The 23,301-nt window shown below is 50.7% G+C and overlaps 7 protein-coding genes across 7 annotated transcripts; 3 read left to right on the top strand and 4 right to left on the bottom strand.

Annotated features, from left to right (window-relative positions):
- Nucleotides 1-139: 139 nt before the first annotated feature.
- Nucleotides 140-1,954, bottom strand: N7498_009226 (putative NADPH oxidase (NoxA); the record flags this gene model as incomplete). Its single annotated transcript, XM_058456282.1, has 4 exons — nt 140-1,029; nt 1,082-1,491; nt 1,542-1,796; nt 1,845-1,954. 4 exons carry the CDS (start codon nt 1,952-1,954, stop codon nt 140-142), a joined length of 1,665 nt encoding a protein of 554 aa, XP_058303181.1.
- A 2,241-nt stretch (nt 1,955-4,195) lies between these two features.
- Nucleotides 4,196-4,738, top strand: N7498_009225 (uncharacterized protein; the record flags this gene model as incomplete). Its single annotated transcript, XM_058456281.1, has 3 exons — nt 4,196-4,253; nt 4,312-4,628; nt 4,682-4,738. 3 exons carry the CDS (start codon nt 4,196-4,198, stop codon nt 4,736-4,738), a joined length of 432 nt encoding a protein of 143 aa, XP_058303180.1.
- Nucleotides 4,739-8,181: 3,443 nt separating this feature from the next.
- Nucleotides 8,182-9,141, top strand: N7498_009224 (mismatch-specific DNA-glycosylase; the record flags this gene model as incomplete). Its single annotated transcript, XM_058456280.1, has 1 exon — nt 8,182-9,141. The coding sequence occupies one exon, from the start codon at nt 8,182-8,184 to the stop codon at nt 9,139-9,141; it is 960 nt and encodes a 319-aa protein (XP_058303179.1).
- A 486-nt stretch (nt 9,142-9,627) lies between these two features.
- On the bottom strand, nt 9,628-10,080 carry N7498_009223 (SBDS family protein; the record flags this gene model as incomplete). The annotated part of the gene is made up of 3 exons (XM_058456279.1): nt 9,628-9,687; nt 9,738-9,861; nt 9,917-10,080. 3 exons carry the CDS (start codon nt 10,078-10,080, stop codon nt 9,628-9,630), a joined length of 348 nt encoding a protein of 115 aa, XP_058303178.1.
- Nucleotides 10,081-10,405: 325 nt separating this feature from the next.
- Nucleotides 10,406-13,148, bottom strand: N7498_009222 (putative Rho guanyl nucleotide exchange factor; the record flags this gene model as incomplete). The annotated part of the gene is made up of 6 exons (XM_058456278.1): nt 10,406-11,373; nt 11,423-11,648; nt 11,705-11,923; nt 11,979-12,179; nt 12,230-12,544; nt 12,603-13,148. 6 exons carry the CDS (start codon nt 13,146-13,148, stop codon nt 10,406-10,408), a joined length of 2,475 nt encoding a protein of 824 aa, XP_058303177.1.
- Nucleotides 13,149-14,329: 1,181 nt separating this feature from the next.
- On the bottom strand, nt 14,330-15,919 carry N7498_009221 (uncharacterized protein; the record flags this gene model as incomplete). The annotated part of the gene is made up of 1 exon (XM_058456277.1): nt 14,330-15,919. The coding sequence occupies one exon, from the start codon at nt 15,917-15,919 to the stop codon at nt 14,330-14,332; it is 1,590 nt and encodes a 529-aa protein (XP_058303176.1).
- A 446-nt stretch (nt 15,920-16,365) lies between these two features.
- On the top strand, nt 16,366-21,977 carry utp10 (snoRNA-binding rRNA-processing protein UTP10; the record flags this gene model as incomplete). The annotated part of the gene is made up of 3 exons (XM_058456276.1): nt 16,366-16,809; nt 16,869-21,478; nt 21,535-21,977. The coding sequence occupies exons 1-3, from the start codon at nt 16,433-16,435 to the stop codon at nt 21,975-21,977; spliced, it is 5,430 nt and encodes a 1,809-aa protein (XP_058303175.1). The 5' UTR covers nt 16,366-16,432.
- Between the last annotated feature and the right edge of the window lie 1,324 nt (nt 21,978-23,301).

Raw genomic sequence — 23,301 nt, 5'->3', positions numbered from 1 at the left:
CAGGACAAAGCTGTCCGACGTATGTATACTTCAGCGCAAACAGAGCTGTAAGGTCCACCAAAGGACAAAAGCAAATAGATTCATAGCTCATCAAGTCGTATGCGATCGAAAGCATCGCTGTCAAAAAGGAAATGCAAAACTAAAAGTGTTCCTTCCAGAACTTAAACTTTACGTCCTTCGTAGACGAAGACTTGGCCGCGTCGCTGATATCGTTCGTTGCCGTGTTAGGTCCACAGAAGTACACACCAATCTCTGTAGCCGATGCGCTCTGTAGGCCTCTCATGTATGTCTGATCATGGAGACCGATCTGCATGGCAGTGAACAGGCGTTTGAAATCCGGACGGCCGAAGTTCGTTTGACTTTTCAATTCAGTCAACGGATCCAGAGCCTGGCCAACCGAGTTAAGATAGATATTCGCAGCAGTATCATCATCCAAGCGTTGGGTCAGGTAGGTGTGGATCCGCAAGAACTCGGTGCTGCCCTCGTAAGCGGCAGCATTGGCGGATTGAGCTTCCAAAGACGAAAGAAGTGCCTGAAACCATTCAAAGGATGAGGTGTCTTTGCAGATCCAGATGAACTCGACACGTCTCAATCGGCGAGGGGGGTTGGGGTTGGAGCGCAGATGCCAAATGTTTTTCAAGATCGAAGCCCAGGGCGTGACACCGATTCCGGTTCCGATGAGGACGGCAATTTCATTTTCGAACACGTCTTCGGCAGGCGCACCGTAAGGTCCATCGATGCGAAGCTTCGGCATCGTCTGTCCGTTCTGAAGTGCGACTTCGTACATGCCTAGCGGGTCGAGGCCTTCGAGATCCTTTGCTTGTGCAGGACCGCATCCCAGTACATCTCCGAGCGCCCGGGTAAAGTCGCCCACCTGGCGAACATGAATACTGATGTAGGGATCAAATGGGCAGGAGGTGATGGTAAACGGATGCCACTGTGTACTGGAGACGTCGGGAACTTGGAGGAAGATCCATTGTCCGGGTTTATACTTCATACTTGGCTTGTGGAACTGGATTTCCATGGCGGCTGTTGTTCATCTGTTAGAACCATTCTGTTATACATGCGTCCATTGACTTACCATATGGGTGGCGGATGACCTTGGTAATCATGGTCTCGCGTCGGGATCGGATCTCGCGGTACAACCGCTCGAGGAGATACAGAGAACCTGCAACAAGCTCCCATCTCCAGCCCTCATACCCTAGACAATGGTCCCAGAACTGTTTGCCCGCGAATGGTGAGAACGGGTCGGTACTGTCTCGAACGAAGCACCCAGTAGCATGGGTGTAAAGAGCCAGTATAAATGGAATAAAGAGGTGATGCGTGTACCAGAACGTTTCGTATGCCTGCTGTCGGATACGATGATGAGAAGTGGTGTACATCAACATCATGCACAATAGCATGACGTGGCCCGTGATACCACCAGCTCGGGTGAAATGGATTTGAACAGCCAACTCAGGGCGGATTTGATCTTTTTCGATGTTGTAGAAACTGAGGTTCGTTAGCACGGCCGAATTATGCGGTCCAAAACTGATACATACTTGACGTAGTGGGCGGCTGTGTGAATCGCGGTGAATACTAGCAGAGCGTACGCAATCTGACGATGGAACCATGCTGATTCATCGAGTGGCAGCCATCTAATCTGCGGTCTGAGCCATCGTAAAACATTTCTGCACATGGGCAGAAGGATCAAGGTTGCATCGACGGAGAGGGCAAGCGCTGCACCTCTCGAGATCCAGACGGAGTATTGGAGTGCATTGAGGGCGACAAGCCTCTGGTCAGATGCTTGGATATACCTGTCTTCGTGTCAGCGAATGTTCCGGATTCCTGGAGATATGGCGTACCATCCGACCGCGAAGATACCAAAGTGCACCCCCCAGAACATGAAATAGAACAGAATTTTGGATGGGGTGCGAGTGACTCCCTTGAACCACGAATCATCAGATAAACCCATTTTGCCGTGGAGTTCTAATGTCGACCAGCGACTGTGTTACGAGGATCAAAGGAGCGACGAGCAACGTAGGTTGTTCCAGCAACCTGAACGCTTTGTGTTAGGGCCTCAGTCTTTGACCCGAAGGACTGCACCAGAGTTGGAATCAGGAGTACAGTGGTTTGAGACGTGAGAAAATGACAGTTCGTTTGCGTCGCTTCTCCATGAACCTGGTCTCAGATCACGACCATCCCCGCCGGCCAGGGGGTTTTCTCGATCGGAGAGATAGAACAAAGGCCTCGCGGGTTACTTTTCGAAGAAAGAGGATTCAGGCTTCTTCGGAAGCAAGGAAGTGATGCGCCAGGACTCGGAGGTGTTCGTCGCGAAAGCCCGGTTTCCTGGTGTGTTTCCCGCGTGGGCTTCACGAAACAAGCCGCTAGCAGTTCTCTGGATGAGTCACTGCGATGCTAGACGCCCTTGAGACAATACTTAAGATGCGTGATCCTCAAATCGAAGCGATCATAGTCGGCCGCAGGATGGATGGAGGTGGAACAGACGTTGAGAATCCCAGCATTATGGATTTAGCTGCAGGGGTGAGGGGGAGCCGATCTATAATTACACCCGGCCACAGCAACCGACAACGAACCGAAGTGTGGGCTCTCGCCCAATGGAATAATCTCTCCGTCTGTGCTTTACAATTCCCGATGGCAATGACCTTTTCCGTGATGTGACAGGTATCGCCCCGTAGGCTAGAAACCTTCCAAGTCCGGGGGCTGGTGTCTTACGCCGTGTCGTGATTCTGAGTTCTCGTCAAATCTTACCACGTTTCGACTTACGTCGCCTTCACCTTTTTCAAACTATCTTTGGCACGATCGCCTTGGCGTTCGGACTGGTCTGGGCAAGAGCACATGGCCGGTCATGGATCACGGATTTGTTACAGTATTTGGTTAATGCACCTTGATTCTGATCGTCATTTCTGCCACTGAGGAAGCGAATCCAAAGACAGAGGCAGGATTCGTGCTTGCGTGGAGCCAAGCTACGGCCCTTTCGGACAGTCACTAGGCCGGAAAGACACTTGAATGGCCTCTGTCTGGAAATAACGGGGAGAGCTGTCCAAAAGAGGGCGACGAGGAGGCTGGTGAGTGGCCAGCGCCAAAGAAGCCAAGGCAAAACGTTACTCTAGGGCGGGCCTATAACGTGCATTCTGCAAGCGCTCATTGCCCATCACACGGAAACTCCGGAGCAGAGTCGGTGAAGCCCGGTCCCTGTCATTCGGCTCCGAGGTCCTCCTTCCGACAGATCGTGGCTCTCGAAACAAAAAATAACCCATTTGCTGCGACTCGTGCCGCTATCTCTATGTCCACTCCCCACTTGAATATATCGTCCGGGCCCATATGTCACTGTAAATCACAGTGATCACAATTCTGACCTTCGTAAATCGTAATCCCTCACGCAGACCGAGTTGTAGAAAAAGAGGGACGGGTGTACAGCATCAAGTCAAAGCTGGGGTCATCTGATCCGATGGTTTGGAGACAACCGTGTCTCTGCTACAATGGTGGAAGCTCGCAGAACAACCCACAGCTTCCGGCAGAATACAATTGAAATGTGGGTGAAACTCCAGTCCGAGCAAAGGGCCGTGGAAGCGTGCCACGAGCTGCATCTCATCACGCCAAGTCCCGCCGCTGGAACTTCTGATTTGTCTACACCTGCATCACGATCCGCCCGTCACATCAACGCCCTCCCCAATCACACCGCCGCGAGGACCACTGAAGAACCCCACAATGAGGGGATGTCAAGGACTCGGTCCCGCCCAGCTTACCGATTGGTTCAAGGCGCTCGAGTACATCCGTGCGGATCACGAGCGCTACTTTCTCGAGATGCATTGGCATCGGTCACCTTTTTGGCGCCCAAAGTCTCCTCTCGTCGATGCGAGTTGCCAGGTGGATTGACTATCTTCCTGTCTAAGTATAGAATGTGTAGACACCCCCGCATGTCATTCGTATCCCCTACCAAGTTTTCCTCGGGTCGATTCAATCATGTCATCGCGATAAGCCCTCGAGGCCATCAGCTTGCTGTACCCCTCAGTGCGAACATTTTCACGCATTTCCTCGCAGTGACTAATTGAACTCCCCATGCGTTTCTGAAGTCACTCGACGGAGTCCTGACAATCCAGATATCCGCGCAGCCTGCAACCACTGCGCTGAGCTTCGCCGGCGTCACTCTGGTTGAATACGTTACACCCACCATACGACATAATTCGACGAGATGGGTAGGCTCATCAAGAACCACTGGGGAAGGTTGATCATCCTCACTGCCTCAGCTTGTATGCGCCCAACCCAATCCACAGCTCATGAGCAAGGACTAACATGTTTCCAATACAGACCAGATCGCGAGCGCAATCGAAGGCTTCATCTGGCCCAAAGTCTTCTGGGACTTCATCTCCAAGAACTTGGACGCCGCCGTCGACCCGATCCCCGTCCTCCAAATCCTCAACTTAATAATGGGCCTCGTCGGTTTAGCCTGGGAATGGCCACTAAAGCCACTAGCAGGGTCTTTGCCACATCGCAGCATCGAAATCCGACTCATCATATACCCACTCAGCGCTCTACTTGCGGCCCTACTATATCAGGGCACCGACCCTGCGATATACTACCTGGTCGGCATTGGTGTGTATTTTTGGGCCTACAGCGAAGGCGAGGTACGTTGGAAAACATCTGTCCAGACGCTGAGCCTTGCTAATCTTATTTATAGGTTGTATGTCCGGAGCCTTGGACATTACCAAAGAGGTCAAGGGTACTAAAAGCATAACCTTTTTTGTTCGGTCTGGTGCATTGAGTGCATCGGACGCAGATCATGTACATAGAATATAATACCCCGAACATGAATGAAATGAATATTCCAACTTACACATCTATGTCTATCCAGGTGGCAAGCTTGAAGCCACAAAACTCCTCATCACATAGCGTAAAAGAGGTGGTCTGGGAAGCCGGCCTTTGACCCGGGTCAAAGAGATCGAACCGGTGGGCCGCTATCTAAGCGCAACCTATGGAACTCGCTCTTCCGGTAGTCATTCGGCTTCTTATGCTGGTTTGACCGACTATCGCTGTCGCTGATGTCAATATCGTTATTGCTGATACTGAAGCTCATCAAAGTTTCTTTAATAATGAGGGAGATTATTCTCTCATATCATTATGTTGTACTTTCTAGTATACGTTTTTTAAACTATATACTATAAACTTAGGAAGCCAGGTGCACGTGGAATAAGCAAGTGGGCTTTTGAATTCGTATATAAGTGCGTGCAAACATCTCAAACTGATTATCAAGTCGGAAGCCCCTAAGCTACATCCTCATATGCAAGTTTCAATTGAAACCTCAAAGTTTAAACACGCTTTTCAACTGCTTTAAGTGCCACCCAACATTCCTTTTAATGGAAAAGCCCCTAGGTCCAAACAATCCCGGCATTGAGAAGTAGGCCTCTGCCATTGTTAAAAGATATGCAGGGTTTGGGGAGCGAAGCGCTTCAAATAGACCATCCCTAATATCTGTTTGCTCTTCCTCTGTAAATTTAAATCCTCGGTGGACTGCACAGCACCCACAATATGATGTGCAATGTCCGGCTCCATTTCTTCTCACGCTGTTTAGATGACGGTGTTCACAGCATCTGCAGCCTCGGCTACAACAGCCACCGTTCGCTATACAATCCTGGACAAGCTCTTTTTGGAGATACCAAGTAGGGATCTGGCGTATCCTATCGTATATTCTCTTCAAAGGTCGTCGAGGGAGGTTCGACTCAAGGTCATAGAGATGCCGCCCGATGCGGTCGGTAGTTCTCCGAAGTTCTTCGTGATATTCCTCTAATTCACCAAGGTCGTTCAAGTAATCCTCATAGGATTCAGTCTTTTGTAATCGTCGATATTCCCCCTCGATTTGCTCCTCTTTTTGCATAAGTTCTCGAAGCATATACTCAGCTATAATAATGTCGGCAAATATATCTGAGGGACATTCAAGGCCTTTGCCGTAATAGAAAATCCGGTAGTATCCTTCTTCTTCTCCATACCCCTCGGAGGGTTTAAAGGTTTCGAAGCTCTCGAACATCCGTTGTATATGAAAATCTTGAGCCATAGGAGCCGTAGTCTAAGCTATATTAGCATCATATATAGAGCTCAGACTAATGAAGCCGAGAACTTACCGCAAATTTTACTTTGAGCCTTCAAAAAAGTGATAAAAAAGTTGGGTGAAATGAAAACGAGTTGAAGTTGAGTTCCTAAAGTAGCGATCAAGGGGAGCAAACCGAGAACCCTACGTGAATATGATGTCTGGGTAGGCCGCCGCCAAAGAAAGCCTAGTCACAAGTTTGTCCCCAAGTGTTAAACCCGAATGGATTCCTATGACTCAAATTAAAAGCTTGTTTAATTTATTATGGAGCATGAAGTCTAAACATCTGATACTTCTAGTGCCTTCAAAGTTATCGCGTTTTCGATTCTTACTGTCGATAAGTCTATAGGAGAATAACGTCGACGTATGCTTAGGTCCCCAGTGAACTTCGTCCTATCTAGGTCTACATAGAGTATAATGCCATAGCAATAAATGAAATGATCTATTTAATGGAATGTCCCGTCGATGCCTTGATTTTATACACCCTAATTGATGCCTTGGGGCCGTGTCTCAGATCAAATATACCATCTTCTTTCAGTCAGGCCCGTTTGACCTCTAGTCACCCACTGGATATCAGACACACGATGTGCAATAAGCCAGATTATTCGCTGAGAATTGATGATGCTATTGTGACAAGCTAACTTGGGAAGCTATGTAATGGGGGCCACATGACCGGTACGGTAACAGTCTGCTTCCCTAGACACATCGTCCGTAATATGATATAAAAGGCGTCGTGATCGCCAAAATTAAAGCATGGAACATCAGAACCTTGACGTCCCGATGGCCTCGGCGTTAATTTTAGAAAAACAGGCACGATGCGTTACTTGGTGTTAAGCCCATTAAGCGGGCAAAGTAGCTGGGCTTTGGGGGTTGGCAAATAGTTAGGCTATGGTAGGGAGCAGTTAGAGAAGTGAAGTGAGAGAAGTAAGAGAAGTAAAGTAAGAGAAGTAAAGTAAGAGAAGTAAAGTAAGAGAAGTAAAGTAAGAGAAGTAAAGTAAGAGAAGTAAAGTAAGAGAAGTAAAGTAAGAGAAGTAAAGTAAGAGAAGTAAAGTAAGAGAAGTAAAGTAAGAGAAGTAAAGTAAGAGAAGTAAAGTAAGAGAAGTAAAGTAAGAGAAGTAAAGTAAGAGAAGTAAAGTAAGAGAAGTAAAGTAAGAGAAGTAAAGTGTGAGAAGTAAGGTGAGAGAAGTGCCTATTATACGTCATTTATGGATAGGAATCACGAAGTGAGGTTAGAGGGATAGGTAATGTGGTGAGCAGGCGAGTGGTGGGAGACGAGAAGACATATGAAGAAGGGAAGAATGTAAGTGTGATAGAAGGGAAAAAATAGTGAGAGGAAGAAGAATAGATTGCAGTGATAGGAAGAGACTAAAATTGAGGAGGATGCTGACGCTCCTCAAATTTCTTAATGAGTTTCTCGTATCCGACTGCGTCGTTGGCAGTGATCTACTAATTCTCCTTGGTTTTATTGAAGCTTATTACTGCGTATTGTTTTTAGACACCTATAATACTTTCGGTGTCTTCAAAGTTATCGCGTTTGTGATTCGTACTATTGATAAGTCTATACGAGAACAATGTCGACGAATACTTAGCCCCCTAGTGAACTTCGTCCGATCTAGGTCTACAGCACTCACAATCAAACATCAACGGCTAATAAATGGATCTAGAACTGGCCTCATTCAAAGAGTCTCGCGTCCCTTTAACCTTTTAAAATACGCCACGGCGATTTGATGGCCTCTAGACGGCTTATATATAAGCCGTCATTCGCTGAAACCTCATTCACCACCCCTGGGTCATTTGACATCTAGAAAGTTGCCATTTGTCCAGTTTCCAACAAACCGACTGCCGTTCTGGGAAACCTCAACTTTGTCTCTACTTTGAATAACGATGCCTCGGCAGCAAGGCCAGAACACGGCCCACGTGATCAACGGAGGAAAACATGAATGGCACTGCTTTCGTCAGCTTTACACCTCTGCACACTGGGTGAGATCTTTACCAGCGTCTCTTAATAGTCCTACATGCAAGGGAACAGTTGAAACAAGACTAATGAAATATACTGACTCTAGAACGACTTTTCTTCGAGCAGTTACGGGAGAAGCATGTATGGCTTTGAAGCCTCTCAAGAGGACGCCTTCGATCCAAAGAAGGAAGCCATCGCTGGCATGATGCTAGAGCCTATGCCTGTAGATAGGGTTACCAGCTTCAGCGGGAGACTACATGGGTTTGCCCACAGAGGCGATGCCGCTAAACCGGAATCCTCTCTACGCGACGTGAAAGACGAACTGCCTTTAAACAAACCCGCCAACGAAACCACCGGCGATGCACCTAATGCGCCCGGCCCCATCAGGAGTCCCAGGCGAGGAACGAGGACGACCACTACCACCACCACCACATTTTCGCAGACCGCATCATCGACGACCCGCAACCGTATACCCTCACGAATAGCACGCAGCCGAGGAACCCCGAGTTCCTTGGAAGGCTCCAAACTCACCGACACGATACCCACCAACCTGACTCTCCTTCTAGTTGGTGTGAATCCGGGGATCATGACCGGGCTCACGGGGTATTCATACGCGCACCCAACCAACCAATTCTGGAAACTGCTCTACTCATCCGGGATTACAACGAAACTTCACCCTCCATCGGATACCTACAAACTGCCACAACTATACAACATCGGCAACACAAATGTCGTGGAACGGCCCACCCGCGACGCAAGCATGCTTAGCAGGCAGGAGATGCTCGACGGAGTCCCCATCCTAGAGGCTAAGATAAGAGACAAACGGCCGCAGGCCGTGTGTCTGGTCGGAAAGGGGATATGGGAATACGTGTTCCAAGTAAAGTTCGGACGACGGATTCGGAAAGAAGAGTTCAAATATGGTTGGCAAGACCCCTGGATGATGGGCGACGATTCAAGCTGGGGCGGGGCGCGGATCTTTGTCGCGACGACGACGAGTGGAGTGTGCACGGTTTTAACGCGTGCGCAGAAGGAGGTGATCTGGGATGAGCTGGGGGAGTGGGTGATAGAGAAGAGGAACACTCAGGCATTCCCCTCTTGAGGGGCCGAGTACGTCTTCGGGCGTTGAGCTCGCTTGTCACGGCGATGCTTTCCTCGAGGGTTATGACTTTCTTATCAGCGCAGGCTGTGTAGATGGCTATCCTCTTATCACGAACCTGTACGTTAGATACGATAATTTACCGGGCAACACTTTGCTTAATGGATCTTCAGATGGGATTTTGAACGAATATGGTATTTGTTTGACGAGTTTCGTCTCTCGTTATCTCGTGATATCAGGTAAAGAAGCCTGTCCACAGCTTATGCAACATGACCCAAAAAGAACACTCCCAATATCAAACTTCCCTCCAAACCCATCGGCCGGTCGACAATGCTCAAAGATCAATGCAGATGAGATGATAAGACCGCAACGCCGACGTGGTAGAGAGAGCTCGGGGAATGGGCACAACCGCGGAAAAGGGAGGACGGATTCAGTGAAGACATCCGGGGCTGCCCGGCGTGCCTCCCGTCATCTTTGAATAGGTTGAATTTACCGGCCGATGGCCATGGAGCCCTTGGAGTCGTTCTTACTGCCCTCGCGCTCGCGGGCCTGCAGAGTGTTAGCGTAGCTCAGTAGAATGGCGTTAGGATAATACGAACCGTGTTGGTCTGGAACTCGCCGCCTTCAAGGATCTTGATCATGCACTCGTCCTCGTTCTTGGTACCGAACTCGTTCTCCAGAGCGGCGTTGCTGGCAGTGTCCAGGACACCCTGGGCACCGTGGCTAATGCAATGTTAGACGAAACCGAGCACGTAGACTTGAGAAAAAAAAGACTCACGAGTGAGTTACGAAGATCTTCCAGCCGTTCAAAACATCTGCGAGGGCGATGCTGCGGTCGTTTCTCCACTTCTTCAGGATCTCCAGGTCGTCGACAAAGACAACGAAGTCCTCAGACTTGCCCTTGTAGAAGATTTTGGAGGTAGTTTCGTTGGCGCGAGGCATTTTGGATGTTTGGTTAAGAAATAATTAAGTTGGTGAGTGAAAGAAAGAGGAGCGGAGGGGGAGTTTTAAAGGTGGGATGATGGGGAGTGACGTCACGGCCCGTTGCGGACAGCAAATGCTCGTGTGTCATGGAAGCTTTCCTTGCTGCTCTCCCTTTCGTCATTTATCTGCTGGGGTGGGGCCCCGTGGAGGATATTAAGTGGCGCAATGAAGTCAATTGCTTCCATTGCTCACGGCCATTACGTTTTGCCAAGCTAATAACAATGCTCCCTTTGCCTTTGCTACCCCGCCATCCATCGGCCACAGCTGACGATGGTCCCCACCTTTAATACCCCGACCCTGGTCCCATAGCTGGCCGAGAACGCCTCAGATTCTTCGGTGAAAGCACATTGAATAGAGAGGTTGGCGAAGTCCACTTCTTCCGCGGCGCAGACGTCTCGGGATTGCTGTCCTGGCTCGAGCACTTCTCGCTACGCGGCGAGGAGAGAGACCCCGCTGACCTCATGGGTGTTCGAAAGCGGAGAGTTCGTGAGCGCTCCAGAGTGGATGTGGGAGTCTTGGGCGATTCGCACTCTGTGTCGGGCGACCGTTGTTGATCAGCGAACCCGTCACGGTTCGCTACCGATTCCTTTTCCTCGCCGCTATATTCCTCGACCGATCGGCCATCGGTGACCACTGGGCCTGAATGACCGGTGTTGACAGAGCTAGACCGATTTGCAAAACCGACGTGGAGACTTAAGCGTCTCATGATAGAGCCCCGCCGGAAGAGATCCCCTCGGCCAAGCACCATGCCCGGTAGGGGAAGCACGTCTCGCGTGTAGACGTCTGCGACCAGTCGTTCCAGTCGAATTCGATCAATCCTCTTCGCAACCAGAGTCAGTGCCCCACGCACGACGGGTGTTTTCGGCCGTTCAATCTCTCCCTCGCCGCCTAGCGGACTCGCCGCTTCCTCGGACGTGTGCGGACAATGTGTCTTCTTGATAATGACATGTTGAACGTTGGCTTTTCGTAAGACTGCCAGGGAATCCATCGAGGATCTTCGCGCAACGGAGGCCGCTGTGTACTGAACACGGTCGAGGGGTAGTAACAACAAATTCACAAAGCAATACTTCCTGGGGTCCATTGTAGGCCCTGGGTTAGACATCTCGGATAATGACACCGAGCATTTCAAGATCTCTGTTTTCCAATGTTTCTCTTCCATCGCAGAGGATGCGCTGAGGACAAATTCATGGCTATCTTCTTGGTCACGGAAAAGAAGCTTCCATGAAAAGGGGCATCCGTAGCAGTAGAGCCCTGGCTGGTCAGATATATTGCCAACCAGAATGAGCTGAGCCTTACTTACCTCGTCCGTTCTGAGGCGTGTCCATCCTCATGTCACCCAAATAAATACACGCAACCGCCCCCAATCGACGAAAATCCTCAAACCCTTTGACAAGAACGAGATAGCAATTGAATAGCACACATACCATGAACTCTCCAATTAAGTGTTCTGGTGTCTGGTATGTAACGTGAAGAACACCACAAAGGGTCAACGGACCAAGTTCTTTGTATATATCCTGAAGTATAAACTGTTCGCAAATAAGTTAGCGTCAACAACACGACATTTCAAAGGTAGGGAATGTACTGATTCCGAGAAGTGAATCTTCCGTTGAAGAAGAATGGTCTTTTGAATGCGATCTTTGTTGATTGGATTGCCAGTCGCCGAGTTGATCCGGGCCACCAGAATGCGGAGAGTTTCCAAAATGTGCCGTATTGCATCGTGGGAAGAGGGACAGTCACTGACAGGCGTGTTTCCCAGGAGATCCTGAAGGAGAAGTGGGTATTTGCACAGACGTTGAATAGGCTGGGGTCATCAGTTAGCACATCTTGACCGGGACTCAAGAATTGGCCAAACCAACCTTGATCATCAAATCGCTCAGGTTCATAGACCTATTTTCTTCGTGTTTTCGAGTCTCCATGGACGCAACGGACTTGGCCAATGCTTCGATGCCCTGATCGTACGCCGTCCAGTTCGGGATTGAGCGTCGTAGTATGGCTAGATCTTGCGAAAGGAGCTCATAGTTGGAACAGAACTCTTCGTATGCAGAAAAGGATGCGGACTATTTTATAACAGTTAGTTTTGGTCAATAGGGATGACGACTAACCTTACCAGTTTTTCGATTTCTCGAGCAACCTCGAGACCTTCCAGTGACTCAGCTGCCAAAGCCTTGAAGCGTTGGTTGGTCGATGCTTTCAATTTTCGAGTCCTCAGAGAGCGGTTCTGCAGCCCCTTCAGTCCCGGCAAATCAAGAGTGCTCAAGCGCTTTGAGAGGCCATGAGAGACAAGGTCGGAGGCTTCGTCTGGGAGTGGCAACGCTGACATGGGCGATGTCGTTTGAAGCAGGGCCAGAAAGCGCTCATGAGTCTCACGAATCCGGTGAATATTGTGATATATTTGGGGTCTGGTGTCGAACATGGATAGCACCTGTGAGTCAGAGATCAATACAGATCCATTTGACAACAAATAGAGACCTGCTACTTACCCCAGCGAGAGCTTTCAATCCTTGGACGTAATCAGCCTCGGTCGCAAGCAGCTCCCGTAGAATCTGACGTCGTTTGGTCGCTCGCAGCTCTGCGGCTTCATCCACACAGCTCGAAATCGGTCGAGAGCTGTCAGCGGAGATCCGCATGTTCAAGTCTGCACTCTGCGTGGTTGTGCTCTGGGTAGTTCCTCTCGATCTGGCCATGCTTTGACTCGCAATACTCATGGTTGCTGTCTTGACGGTTCCCAGCTGCGATGAGTACTCGGATGTTCTCTCGCCGAACTGATCTTGGATTGAGCCACGACGGGGAGCTGGAAGTAACATCGGAAAGTCAGTTGTGGAAGAGTCCGACCAGCCCTCGACGAATCGCTCGGGGATCGTGGGTGGCACGCGCCTCCGGGTTCGAAAACTGTCCATCCATTTCTTGAATGGATGGGTAGGAGAAGTTCTGTGTACTGGATTCGTCTTGTCTGCGGTTTCTGGGTCCTTTTCCGTCTCGTTCAGCGGCTGTAGAAGCTTGTCTGTTTCGTCGTCTTTATACTCCATCTTCGTCCCACAATACGGCAAGCCCACTGGTTTGATGTCGGGGCACAAAATCTGGTGTCATGAAGAGCACTGACAAGATGGGATCCACGATGTCGTCCCAAAAGCAGCAGCAGGACCCGCAGCTGAGTCTGGCTTCATCGTTCGGCAGCCGCGATGGACGCTGCGCAGGAAGGCGGCGCGCGCAAACGCGAAATCGGCCTTTCTCTGGGCTTGAAATATTTCATCTATAGCATGGCCCTATCCGGGAGAACCAAAATGATACGAGGGCATGGTAACAATGGCATCGGCCCCAGGCAGCTGTAGATCTCGCTGAGGAACCGAAAATTGCAATCTGATCTAGGTGCTCGATAAAGTCCCCCTGGGCGCCAATTCCCTTCTGCCTCTTTTACACCCTCAAGTTCATCTTGAGGAATCTGTACAGCCTCTTCATATCGCATTGGTCGGAGAAGAAGCCTGTGAGGCTGGCAATGCAGTCAACTGTTTGCAATCATTCTGGCCATTGCCACCGTGCTGTACGATCACTGCATATACACCTTCCCAGTGGTACTTGGTTCTGTAAATGCCATATCATTGGCTGGGCAGAGAAGTAATGGGGTCTGTACCGCTTTACACCCGGTAAACCAAAAATCGCCAGCGTTTGAACCGTTAGCTTATATTACTGAAAGGTGGATAGACCCGAGTATAACTGGGTCATGGGCTTATGCTGGCACTCGATCGTCTATATTTATCCTGTACCAGATCATAAGATAAAGCTGCTGCCACGATGGTGGCCAGTCAAGTAGAATTGTTCCACGCTGCGCATAGATTCATCTAGACTTGGACCAATTCAGCCTTGCCTGTATGGGTCCAGACTCGGTGAAAAGCCTAATAAGTAACGTTTTAGTCTCGCTTCAAGTCCATAGAGCGTAGACAGAATGGCGTGAAGAAGCTCGGATATGTTTGAAAAAATATGCGAAGGAAACTATTTGGAGGTCCTGCATCGGAAAGACATACTTGAGTCCTTTGTACGATGTATCGATGCGCACCAGATTAGAAACAGACGATGATTTGGTAGCAAAAAGTAGTAGTAGAAATCCTAAACCCGTGCAGCTCACCCTGCTTCCTTGCTCTTGCGACTACCCGTCCCGCCAGGCGAATTCTCCCAGCCTTCGGTCCGTGACGTCCCTTTCGTTCATCCCCATTTACTGCTCATCCGCGCTTTGCGTCGGACTGCGGTAGCTCTCTTCTTCATCCTTCTCGCTTGATTTTTCCTCGCTAAGTTCGTTCTTGGCTTTAGGTTGGGCCGCTTGGAACAGGTCGTTCAGGCCTGGGACATTTGCTTCGTCTTGGCGTAGGAAGTGTGCAGTGTCCTGGACCGCGGAAGTCTCCTGGATCCCTGTCGGTATGGCTGGGAGTTGCAAACCGAACAGGACGTGGTGACATGCCGCCGCACCACGGCGGTTGCGGTGGCGGCGAATCTCGATCTTTGCCAAGGTCTCGTCTGTTGCGTCCCGGAAATTTTGAGCTAGCTCGAACAGCAAGCTAGTCTGTTTAGCTTGGACCGCTCTGGCTAGTTTCGCACGCGCCTCGACCGCTTTGCCAAGGGCAATCATCATTTCCATATCGTTTTGGTTCGCTAGGTTCATCAGGACCTCGTGTATCATGGACTGCTGTGCATCTGTCGAACTCAGGGCCCATTCTCCGAGGTGCTTGACTTTATGGTCCCGCTCCTGCTCGACAACGTTGGTAGGCGCAGCTCTCTTTCTTCCGCTTGGAACCGGATTGGGGGTATGTCCTTTCAGAGACGAGTTCAAACTGGACAGCCGACCGAGTTTAGAAGTGGCACGCATCGAAGCAGGCTGCTTGACAACTTTGCTGCTAGATTTGGGGACCCCGGGCCAGTTCAGCTGCTTGAGAGCCTCATAGTTGTCGCAACCGCCAAGTGGGACCATTTTGGTCTGCGTGATCTTGGCCGGGTTTCCACAGTAGAGTCTGAAGTCTGGATGACGACACATCGGGACGAACCGAATGGTGCCTCCATTTGTTCCGGGCAGGATGATTATCAGCTTGTTGAATTCCTGGCGCATCGTTGTAAACGTTTTTTGCTGCTTCACCATTGTGTGAAATTCCTTGTCCGCATCATGCGTTTGGTCAGGTACCCATTCTCCGTTCGGGAGGTGCAGATATTCCACGACTTGGTAATCGTCCGAGGTCCATTCTGTTGGGATCGAGACAAAACCAATTGAAAATGGCGATTCCCGCGGGCCGCCCTTGAACTTGGCTTTCAGCGATTCTGGACGGTTGTTTCCAAGAATCCATGGGAAGTATTCCGCAAGTTTCTCTCCGGTCAGAACGTACCGACCGTCGACAACATAAAACCATTTGACACCATATGCTTCGGCGACTGGAGGTTTGCCGATGGGTTTTCGTTCAAGGCGAACATGGCCATTTTCGGTGAAAGCGGCAGGGAATGTGTTGCATGCAGTTGCCGTAATCGTCTTTCTCAAGGCGAGCAGGTAGCAGTCGTCCAGCATTGCGTCAACGTTGTCATAGTCCGGCCCAGGTATTTCGTCGACTTTTTGCACGAACTTGCGGAAGCTGGTCACGTCCGCACCGATTTCCAGTGTGCCATTTCCTGTTTTTTTCTGGTTTCTGCGTCGGAATATGACGCACTTGGTCTCCATAAGGCAAAGCTGCGTGTTTAATTCCTCGGGCGTACCGTCCCAGTTCATTGGAACGGGGCGGTCTTTGTCCCGCGGGGGAATTTTTGGTTTGGAGGATTTTTCAGACATAATGGAATTGCATGAGAGGTGTTGAGAAGATTAAGTTAGATTGGTCGGGAAGTGAGAGTAGATAAAATATAGGTTGTCAGCGAGTTTTGTTCACTCTCTCACTTTTTGTATGCGAACAGCAGCAAAAAGTGAGAGAAAATGCCCTCGAAGTGAATATAAACTGAGCGGTTCAAAGGAAATGCAAAGAGACTTTGGTGGAGTTTCGGAATATTTCTAGGAGCTATAGTTGGTTCGCGGGGATATCCTTTCTTTGTGTTCATCCCATACGCGGTTCATCAGCCTCTACAGTATATAAATTATCCAATCAGAAATCTTTCATGCCACCTTAACCCGGGTGGACTGTTGTTCCGGGGGCGGTGAGAGCGGGCCCGTCAGAAAAAAAAGTTGCGTGTAAACCGCCTCAATATCTGCGTGCGCCGATTCGAGGTAGCAAGCAACTTTGTTCCGAGATAAGAGAGAGAAATGGGCTGCTGTGATCTAGTCTGAAAAGCGACTGATTACTCCTACGTCAATATGGCCTCCTCTCTTGCGGCGCAGCTGTCGCAGATTGCGGCCAAGTCGACCAACGAGCTCGACCTCAAGGCCCAGCGCCTTTCCCACTCACAATCGTTGATCTTCGACCGGAAGATCGCAGGATCTCAAGACTTTGACACCGTTTATGATATTTGTTATGAAGGATTCCGAGAGCTTTGCTCCCTTGATGCGCGATTCGAGGACTTCGGGCGCACAATTTTCAGCGAGCAGAGCAAGGCGGAAGACCGAACACAAATCAACGCCACCCAGAATCAGGAACTCGATGCTGTAATTGAGGCATTCCTTGGTCTGGTTGGAGGCCGATTGCAACTAAGCCCCGCGGTGAAAGCCGTGGACTGGCTGGTTAGGCGTTTCAGGTACGCAGGTTTTGGTTAATTATTGCGGGAGACGATTCGGCAACTAACTACCATGACAGGGCTCACGAATATAATACCACCTGCATGATTCTCACCTTCCTCCCGTACCACACGACTCCCCTATTCTTGAACCTGCTCTCCATTCTGCCTAATGACCTGACGCCGACATTCAAAGTCCTTTACCCATATAAGAACGGCTTGGTGAACCCGCCGCGGCATCCTATCGTGCACAGCGCCACTACGAACAAACCGTTCTTTGCAGCTTTGAATGATTATGTTCTCAAGGTGTGCCGGCAGCAAGCTCAGAGCCACAGCCTGCTTACCTTCTGGGCCGGTATCATTACGGAGGCGGTGGCGGGCATGCTAGATGCGGCCCGCTCAGGCAGGAGAGAAGCCGAGAAGCAGAAGCATGAGGACATTATCATCCGTGTTCTGCCCGTCCTCAGCTCTGCATTCACGATGAAGAAGATTTCCGAATTGATCATCAGTTGCTACATGATCTCTGTTGTGCTCGCTCAAAAGGCCATCCTAGCCGACGATGTTCTCGATGGCTTGATGGAGAGTGTTGTCACTTCTTGGACGGAGGAGACTCTTAGCTCGGGTCTCATCTGTTTGTCCGTCCTGGCGCAGCAGAAGCTAACCGCTACACTTCCCAAAAAGGTGTTCAAAGCTATCGCTCGACTTGAGAACCCGATGCAGCAGCTTTCCGAAGTCACCGCACAGTACCAGACATCCAAGCTCTTCCTTGGACTTGTTGGCGGCTGTGTTAGTGAGCTGGACAAACAGAAGGACAACTCTCGCCTCGCACTGTTGTCGTCTATCTTCGAAACGGCCGTCTTCGGGGAGGACGAAACCAAAGAAGCCATAACCATGATTCTTAAGGCTGCTAGCAACTCCGATGAGACTCGCGGCATGTCCCTGGATGCTCAGACACAGCTTGCGGAATTGGTTCAAGGATTCAGCCGACCCGGAGCTCTTCAACCCATCTTCCAGAAGGCTCTGACTGAATCATCCTTTGACATCCCAGCTCTGGAGCACAACTTGCAGACAGTGGTCGAGGCCCCCATCCCAGCTCCAGCCATCGAGGATGTGGATATGCAAGATGTCGATGATGAGCAGGACTTGGACAGCTTCACCCCCGCGGTGGAGGCTCTGACCAAGGAGCCCGTGTTTTCCTCCTCGTTCCTCAGCAAGCAATCCATTCCAGAGTTTGACAGCCTTGTGCAAGTCTTTGCGCTGGCTGCTGATTCTGAGGCGAGGCTCGAGCAGTTCACTAACTTGCGAATTCTTGGAAAGACCGAGGCAACGAAGAGCGCTCAATATTTGTCATTCCTGACTCGCGTTCTCTCCGGATCTTTCCCTCTGGGAACTAGAGTTGCTGCCTTGGGTGCTCTCTCCTCGGCGCTTCAGTCGATCGCTGGTGAATTCGACCCCCAGGCGTTGCTGCCTTTCCTGCTTGTCGCACTCTCTGACCCGTCTGAGCGCATTCGCCGCGAGACCATCGGTGTCATTGCTGTTATTGGTTCTATCTACAAAAAGAACAAGAAGGCCGACGACAATAAGCCATGGGCTCACGACATGATCTATGGCAATGGCAAGCAGTCTTCTGGAATCTCTTGGATGTCTTCCCGTGATGTACAAAAGGTCCTGGAGCGCGCATTGCTTCCCGGACTGGAGGAATATGCCCTTGACCCTGAGTATATTGGCAAAGTACTTGATGCTACATTCCGTGGATCTGTTCTCTCGGAAGACTCGGGGGCCTCCGAACTCAAGAAGTCGGTTCGTCAAGGTCTCTTCACGTTCCTGTGCTCGCACGTCATTCGGATGCCCGTTTTTGCCCCCAAGTTTGCCTTGTTGCGTCTGCTCAATGGTGTTAAGAAGGTTTCGGGTACTACACGCGCCAAGGAACTCCTTCCTCTCCTTGAGGACTGGCGTGGCCTGGCCCAGAAAGACGTTGACGATATCTGTACCAAAGAGCGTCTTTCTGCCTCCGAGACAGAACACCAAGTTGTCGCCATCGTTTCACCGAAGGATGGTGATGCCATCACCACCCTCTTGACTAAGGTCAGCCCCAACAGCGAGTCCTTGCGACCATCGTTTGTCGCTGCTATCTTTGCCCGGATCAAGGAGATCTGGGCGAAGATTCCGGAGGAAAGCCAAGTGGGCTCAGCCGAGAAGCTTTTGGACATTTCGCTCGGGCTGTCGTCGGGCGAGGTGTCCTTGGCAGATAACTGTCGTAACGTTCTTCGTAGCGTCGAGATGTCCGGTCCTATTCTGGTCAGCTTTGTCAAGAAGATCCCTGCCTCGCTGACTGACATCGAGGCCACTGGCCCTGCTCCCAAACGTCGACGAACCAGTCAAAACAACATGATTGCCATGACCGTCAAAGACGAGGCAGAGCTTGCCAAGCTTATGGACAAAATGACTTTCATCCTGGAGGTTATTGACAGCTCTAGCCCCGACTCCCACCCTGAGTTGGCCGAAGGCCTGTTCCAGACTCTTGCTGCTCTTCATCACTTTAAGTCTCAAATCCAGTCTGGAATGAGTTACCTCCTGAGCTTGACCTTGGGTAGCCTCTTGGCTATTGTCAACAAGTCTAAGGGGTCCCCTAAGCCGCTGTTTGATACTTCTGTGATCCGGGCTGATCTGGTCGTCGACTGCGTTCGAACCACGGATAGCCCACAGGTGCAGAATGCGGCTCTCCTCCTTGTCGCTGGCCTGTCTGTCATTGCCCCCGAGCTCGTCCTTCACAGTGTTATGCCCATCTTCACTTTCATGGGATCCAGTGTCCTCCGCAAGGATGACGAGTACTCTGTTTCTGTCATTGACCAGACCATTGACCAGGTCGTTCCGGCTCTCATCCAGTCGCTTCGAAACCAGAAGCGTGATATTGTGTCGGGAACTTCGGAGTTACTGCTCAGCTTCACCGCGGCCTTTGAGCACATCCCCTCGCATCGTCGTCTCCGTCTGTTCCATGCATTGATCAGCAAGCTCGGCGCCCAAGACTTCCTGTTTGCTGTCCTTGCAATGCTTGCCAACCGGTACTCCACCGACAAGGATGTCCTGACTCTTATGACTGGCGTCGTCTCAGACACTACTCCTGCTGTGGAGCTCACCACTTACAGCAAGTACCTCAACCTTGTTATCGATTCCTTCGAAGCGAAGCCTGGTATTTCGCACGTCCTCCTTGGAATTGGCAGCGATGATGGCCGTGATCCTCAAAAGGTTGCCGTGGACCTCTTGCGGGACTTGGCGCACTTGCTCAAGCATTCATCCCTCAAATCCAAGCTGGAGACAACATTTGAGACCGAAGGCCCCGTGACCGACCAGGTTCGTGCTTGCTTCTCTCGGGTCCTGGGGCAGGTTCTCGCCCTAGGCGAATCGGTGCAGAATATGAAGCCCGTCAGCCAGGCATGTGGCGAGGTGCTCGGCTCTCTCTTCGGCACCCTGTCCCTTGTTGACTTCTTGGACACCATCGAATATCTCCTTGACCCTAAGCAATCGAACGATGACCTTCGCCGCAAGGTCCTTCGCTTGCTGGAAAACCGTCTTCGCCAAACCCCTGAGCGTGACAGCGAATCCCAGCTCAAGGTCCTTGACTTCCTTCCTACTCTGGTTGGTATCGTTCAGTCGTCCCCCGATTCGCTTCTCAAGCATGCTGCAGTCGCCTGCATTGACCGCATTACTGAGAAGTACGGCCGGAAGGATCCATCCAAGGTTATTCCCGCCGCCCAGGTTGTCGCCAGTGCCTCTTGCCTTGGCGAGTCTGATGAGCGCATTCGCATCATGGGTGTCCTGTGCCTTGCCTCCATGGCGGAGGTTCTTGGCGAGGCCATGATTCCCGCTCTCCCCAGTGCTCTTACTCAGTCCTTGAGCCTTTTGGAGCTTAGCTTGACCACTGGAAAGGAAAATTCGCGACTCCACGATGCTGTGTTCTCGCTCTTCTCTGCTCTGTTTGTTAACCTGCCGTTCATGATGTCGGCTGGCCATCTCGACAAGATTCTGCTGCTCGCTTTCAAGTCTGCTAATGCGGAGCTTGAGGAGAGCTCTGAGGACAGTCGTCTGGAGACTCTCCGGTTAATGGCATCTCGCAAGATGGATATGACTGCTACTCTTGGTGCTATTGACCGCAACTGGCAGCAGGCCGTCCAAGCTGGCCCCACAGCGACCAACGAGGTCTTGGAAATTCTCAACCTTGCCGTCGAGAAGAATACCAAGGCCGTTGTGGTGAAGAACGTCAGTGTCCTTTCCAACATCCTCTTCAAGGCATTTGACCTGCGCCGTGAGCAAGTTGCTCTCGGCGAGCGCTCCAACTTTGAATCTTCCGACGTGGATGACGCCGAAGGTGCATTGAACGATGTCACAATCAAGATGATTTACAAGCTCAATGACAGCACCTTCCGACCCCTCTTCATCAAGTTTGTTGAGTGGGCCACCACTGGTACTCCTAAGAAGGATGCCCAGGGCCGTGTGTCGCGCCTTACGACCTTCTACAAGTTCCTCCAGGGCTTCTTCGGTACTCTCCAGTCCATTGTCACCGGCTACTCGAGCTACATCCTGGAGAACGTTGTCGAGATCTTAGGCTCAACTGGTCCCTCGAAGACTACGAAGACCCTCTGGCTGGCGACTCTGCGGACTCTCTGCAATTCATTCCAGCATGATCAAGATGGTACGTTTTAATCCTGTCCACACTGATATTCCACATCCATTAACCTTCATCTACAGACTTCTGGCAATCTCCTTCCCACCTCGCCAGTATCTCGGGTCCCCTCATTGCTCAGTTGGCTCACGCGACCACGTCGAAGACTGCGGATCTGGTCATCGAAGAAGTGGTCCCTGCGATCACAGACCTCGCCATCGCTGCCGATTCGACCGACAACCACAAAGAGCTCAATAACGCGCTGATGAAGTACCTCCGACCTTCATCTGCTCCCAATGCCAAGTCGGCTGGTGGCGATAACGCTTTCACCCGCCTCGCCGCCTTAAAGGCCGAGCAGGCGCTCACCGAGCAGCTCGGTGAGGAGTGGCTCGCTCTTCTTCCCGAGATGCTGCCTTACATCAGCGAACTCATGGAGGACGAGGATGAGAGTGTGGAGAGAGAGGTGCGCAAGTGGGTTAAGCAGATTGAGGGTGTGTTGGGAGAGCGACTTGATGATATGTTGACCTAAGGGGTTTCCTTTGGTGTCCATGTATAAAAACCGCATTTGACTGGCGTTTGTAGAGATAGACCCCCCAGGCAGGGCATGCAGTCAACGTCTGCAGAAAAGAACATTGTTTATTATACTGCCATAACTATGAATTTCTTCGATTCGAGCCATTTACATAAATGAGGCCGTTACTTCCGTCCTGCGTTTAGTCCTGGGAAACTGGAGAGTCTGCCGCATCAACACTCACCCGTATTCCACCGATACTTCGAAGCCGGATGGTCTGCAGCTGGACCAGACTGACCAGGTCGTGTATGGCGCGATGCAGGAGATCCTGGAGGGCTCGGAACTCGATCAACGACCAACTACACTGGTCCGAATTGAATTACTCTTGTCCGAGCGCACCAGTTAGATCATGGAATCCCCTTTTTGGGTTTCGTCTCTCGGGCGAGAAATGTAGAGGCTGCGTTGATGTGATGCTGTAAACCTTGGGGTGCATCCGTGGCCCCAGGTCCATTCATCGGCATCGTCAAATCACCATGGGGTCCTTTCGATTTGCCTACAGCCAGACCAAGGAGACATTTTAAGTGGGCCTAATTGGGCGATCATAAATATCTGCCCAGGAGGTTTGAAAAAGACGTTTAAAAAGATATCTTGGAAATCAGTATCAAAAGATGTCTAGAAAGACGGGTTAAAAAATTACTAGGGGGAAATTTAGAAGGACAATGAGAATAAAGTATTGAGGCCCATTTGTAATATCTCCTTGGTTCGGCTGTAAAACCCGTCTCTAGACTATGTGCGATCGATAACTTCAGGCTATACATTATAGAATGTGGGTTTTCAATGGTGGCTCTCAGTCGGCCCGGCTGGCCCTCGGTGAGAATGTCACTTCTAACCTCCCAACATCCTGGACGCCCACTTATTCTGTAGACCCGTAGCCACTCCTTCGCAAAAGACCTTCTGCGCCACGTCTAATCAAAATGGTATTGTTGCTCTGACCCCAAGTTCAATAGTCCATGCAGTATGACGCCCCTGGTGTACCCTGGTTGCTATGATACTATGATACCATCCAGCGCCAATCGACCACCTTGAACTTAAAATCCAGTCTCTCGCTTCCATCATGCGAAAGCACCTCATCGCACCCGTATCAAGCAATAATGGATCGATATATGCTCATTCGCCCCGATGGCACCGACGCCATGGAATCGAACACCGGAGATGATACACACCCCTGTCCCTGGGACCTTTGCAGATTCTGCACTGGGGACATTTAAGCGTACCTCAGCCCTAGATTTTCCCTGAACTTGATATCACGTTTGAGCTGCTGCGTTTGTTTCTTGGTGAGAGG

This window comes from Penicillium cinerascens, assembly GCF_028974065.1.
Source record: "Penicillium cinerascens strain IBT 15544 chromosome Unknown scaffold_4_segment0_segment1, whole genome shotgun sequence".
Taxonomy (NCBI): domain Eukaryota; kingdom Fungi; phylum Ascomycota; class Eurotiomycetes; order Eurotiales; family Aspergillaceae; genus Penicillium; species Penicillium cinerascens.
The sequence above is the reverse complement of the archived record's forward strand: the minus strand, read 5'-3'. Positions and strand labels throughout refer to the sequence as shown.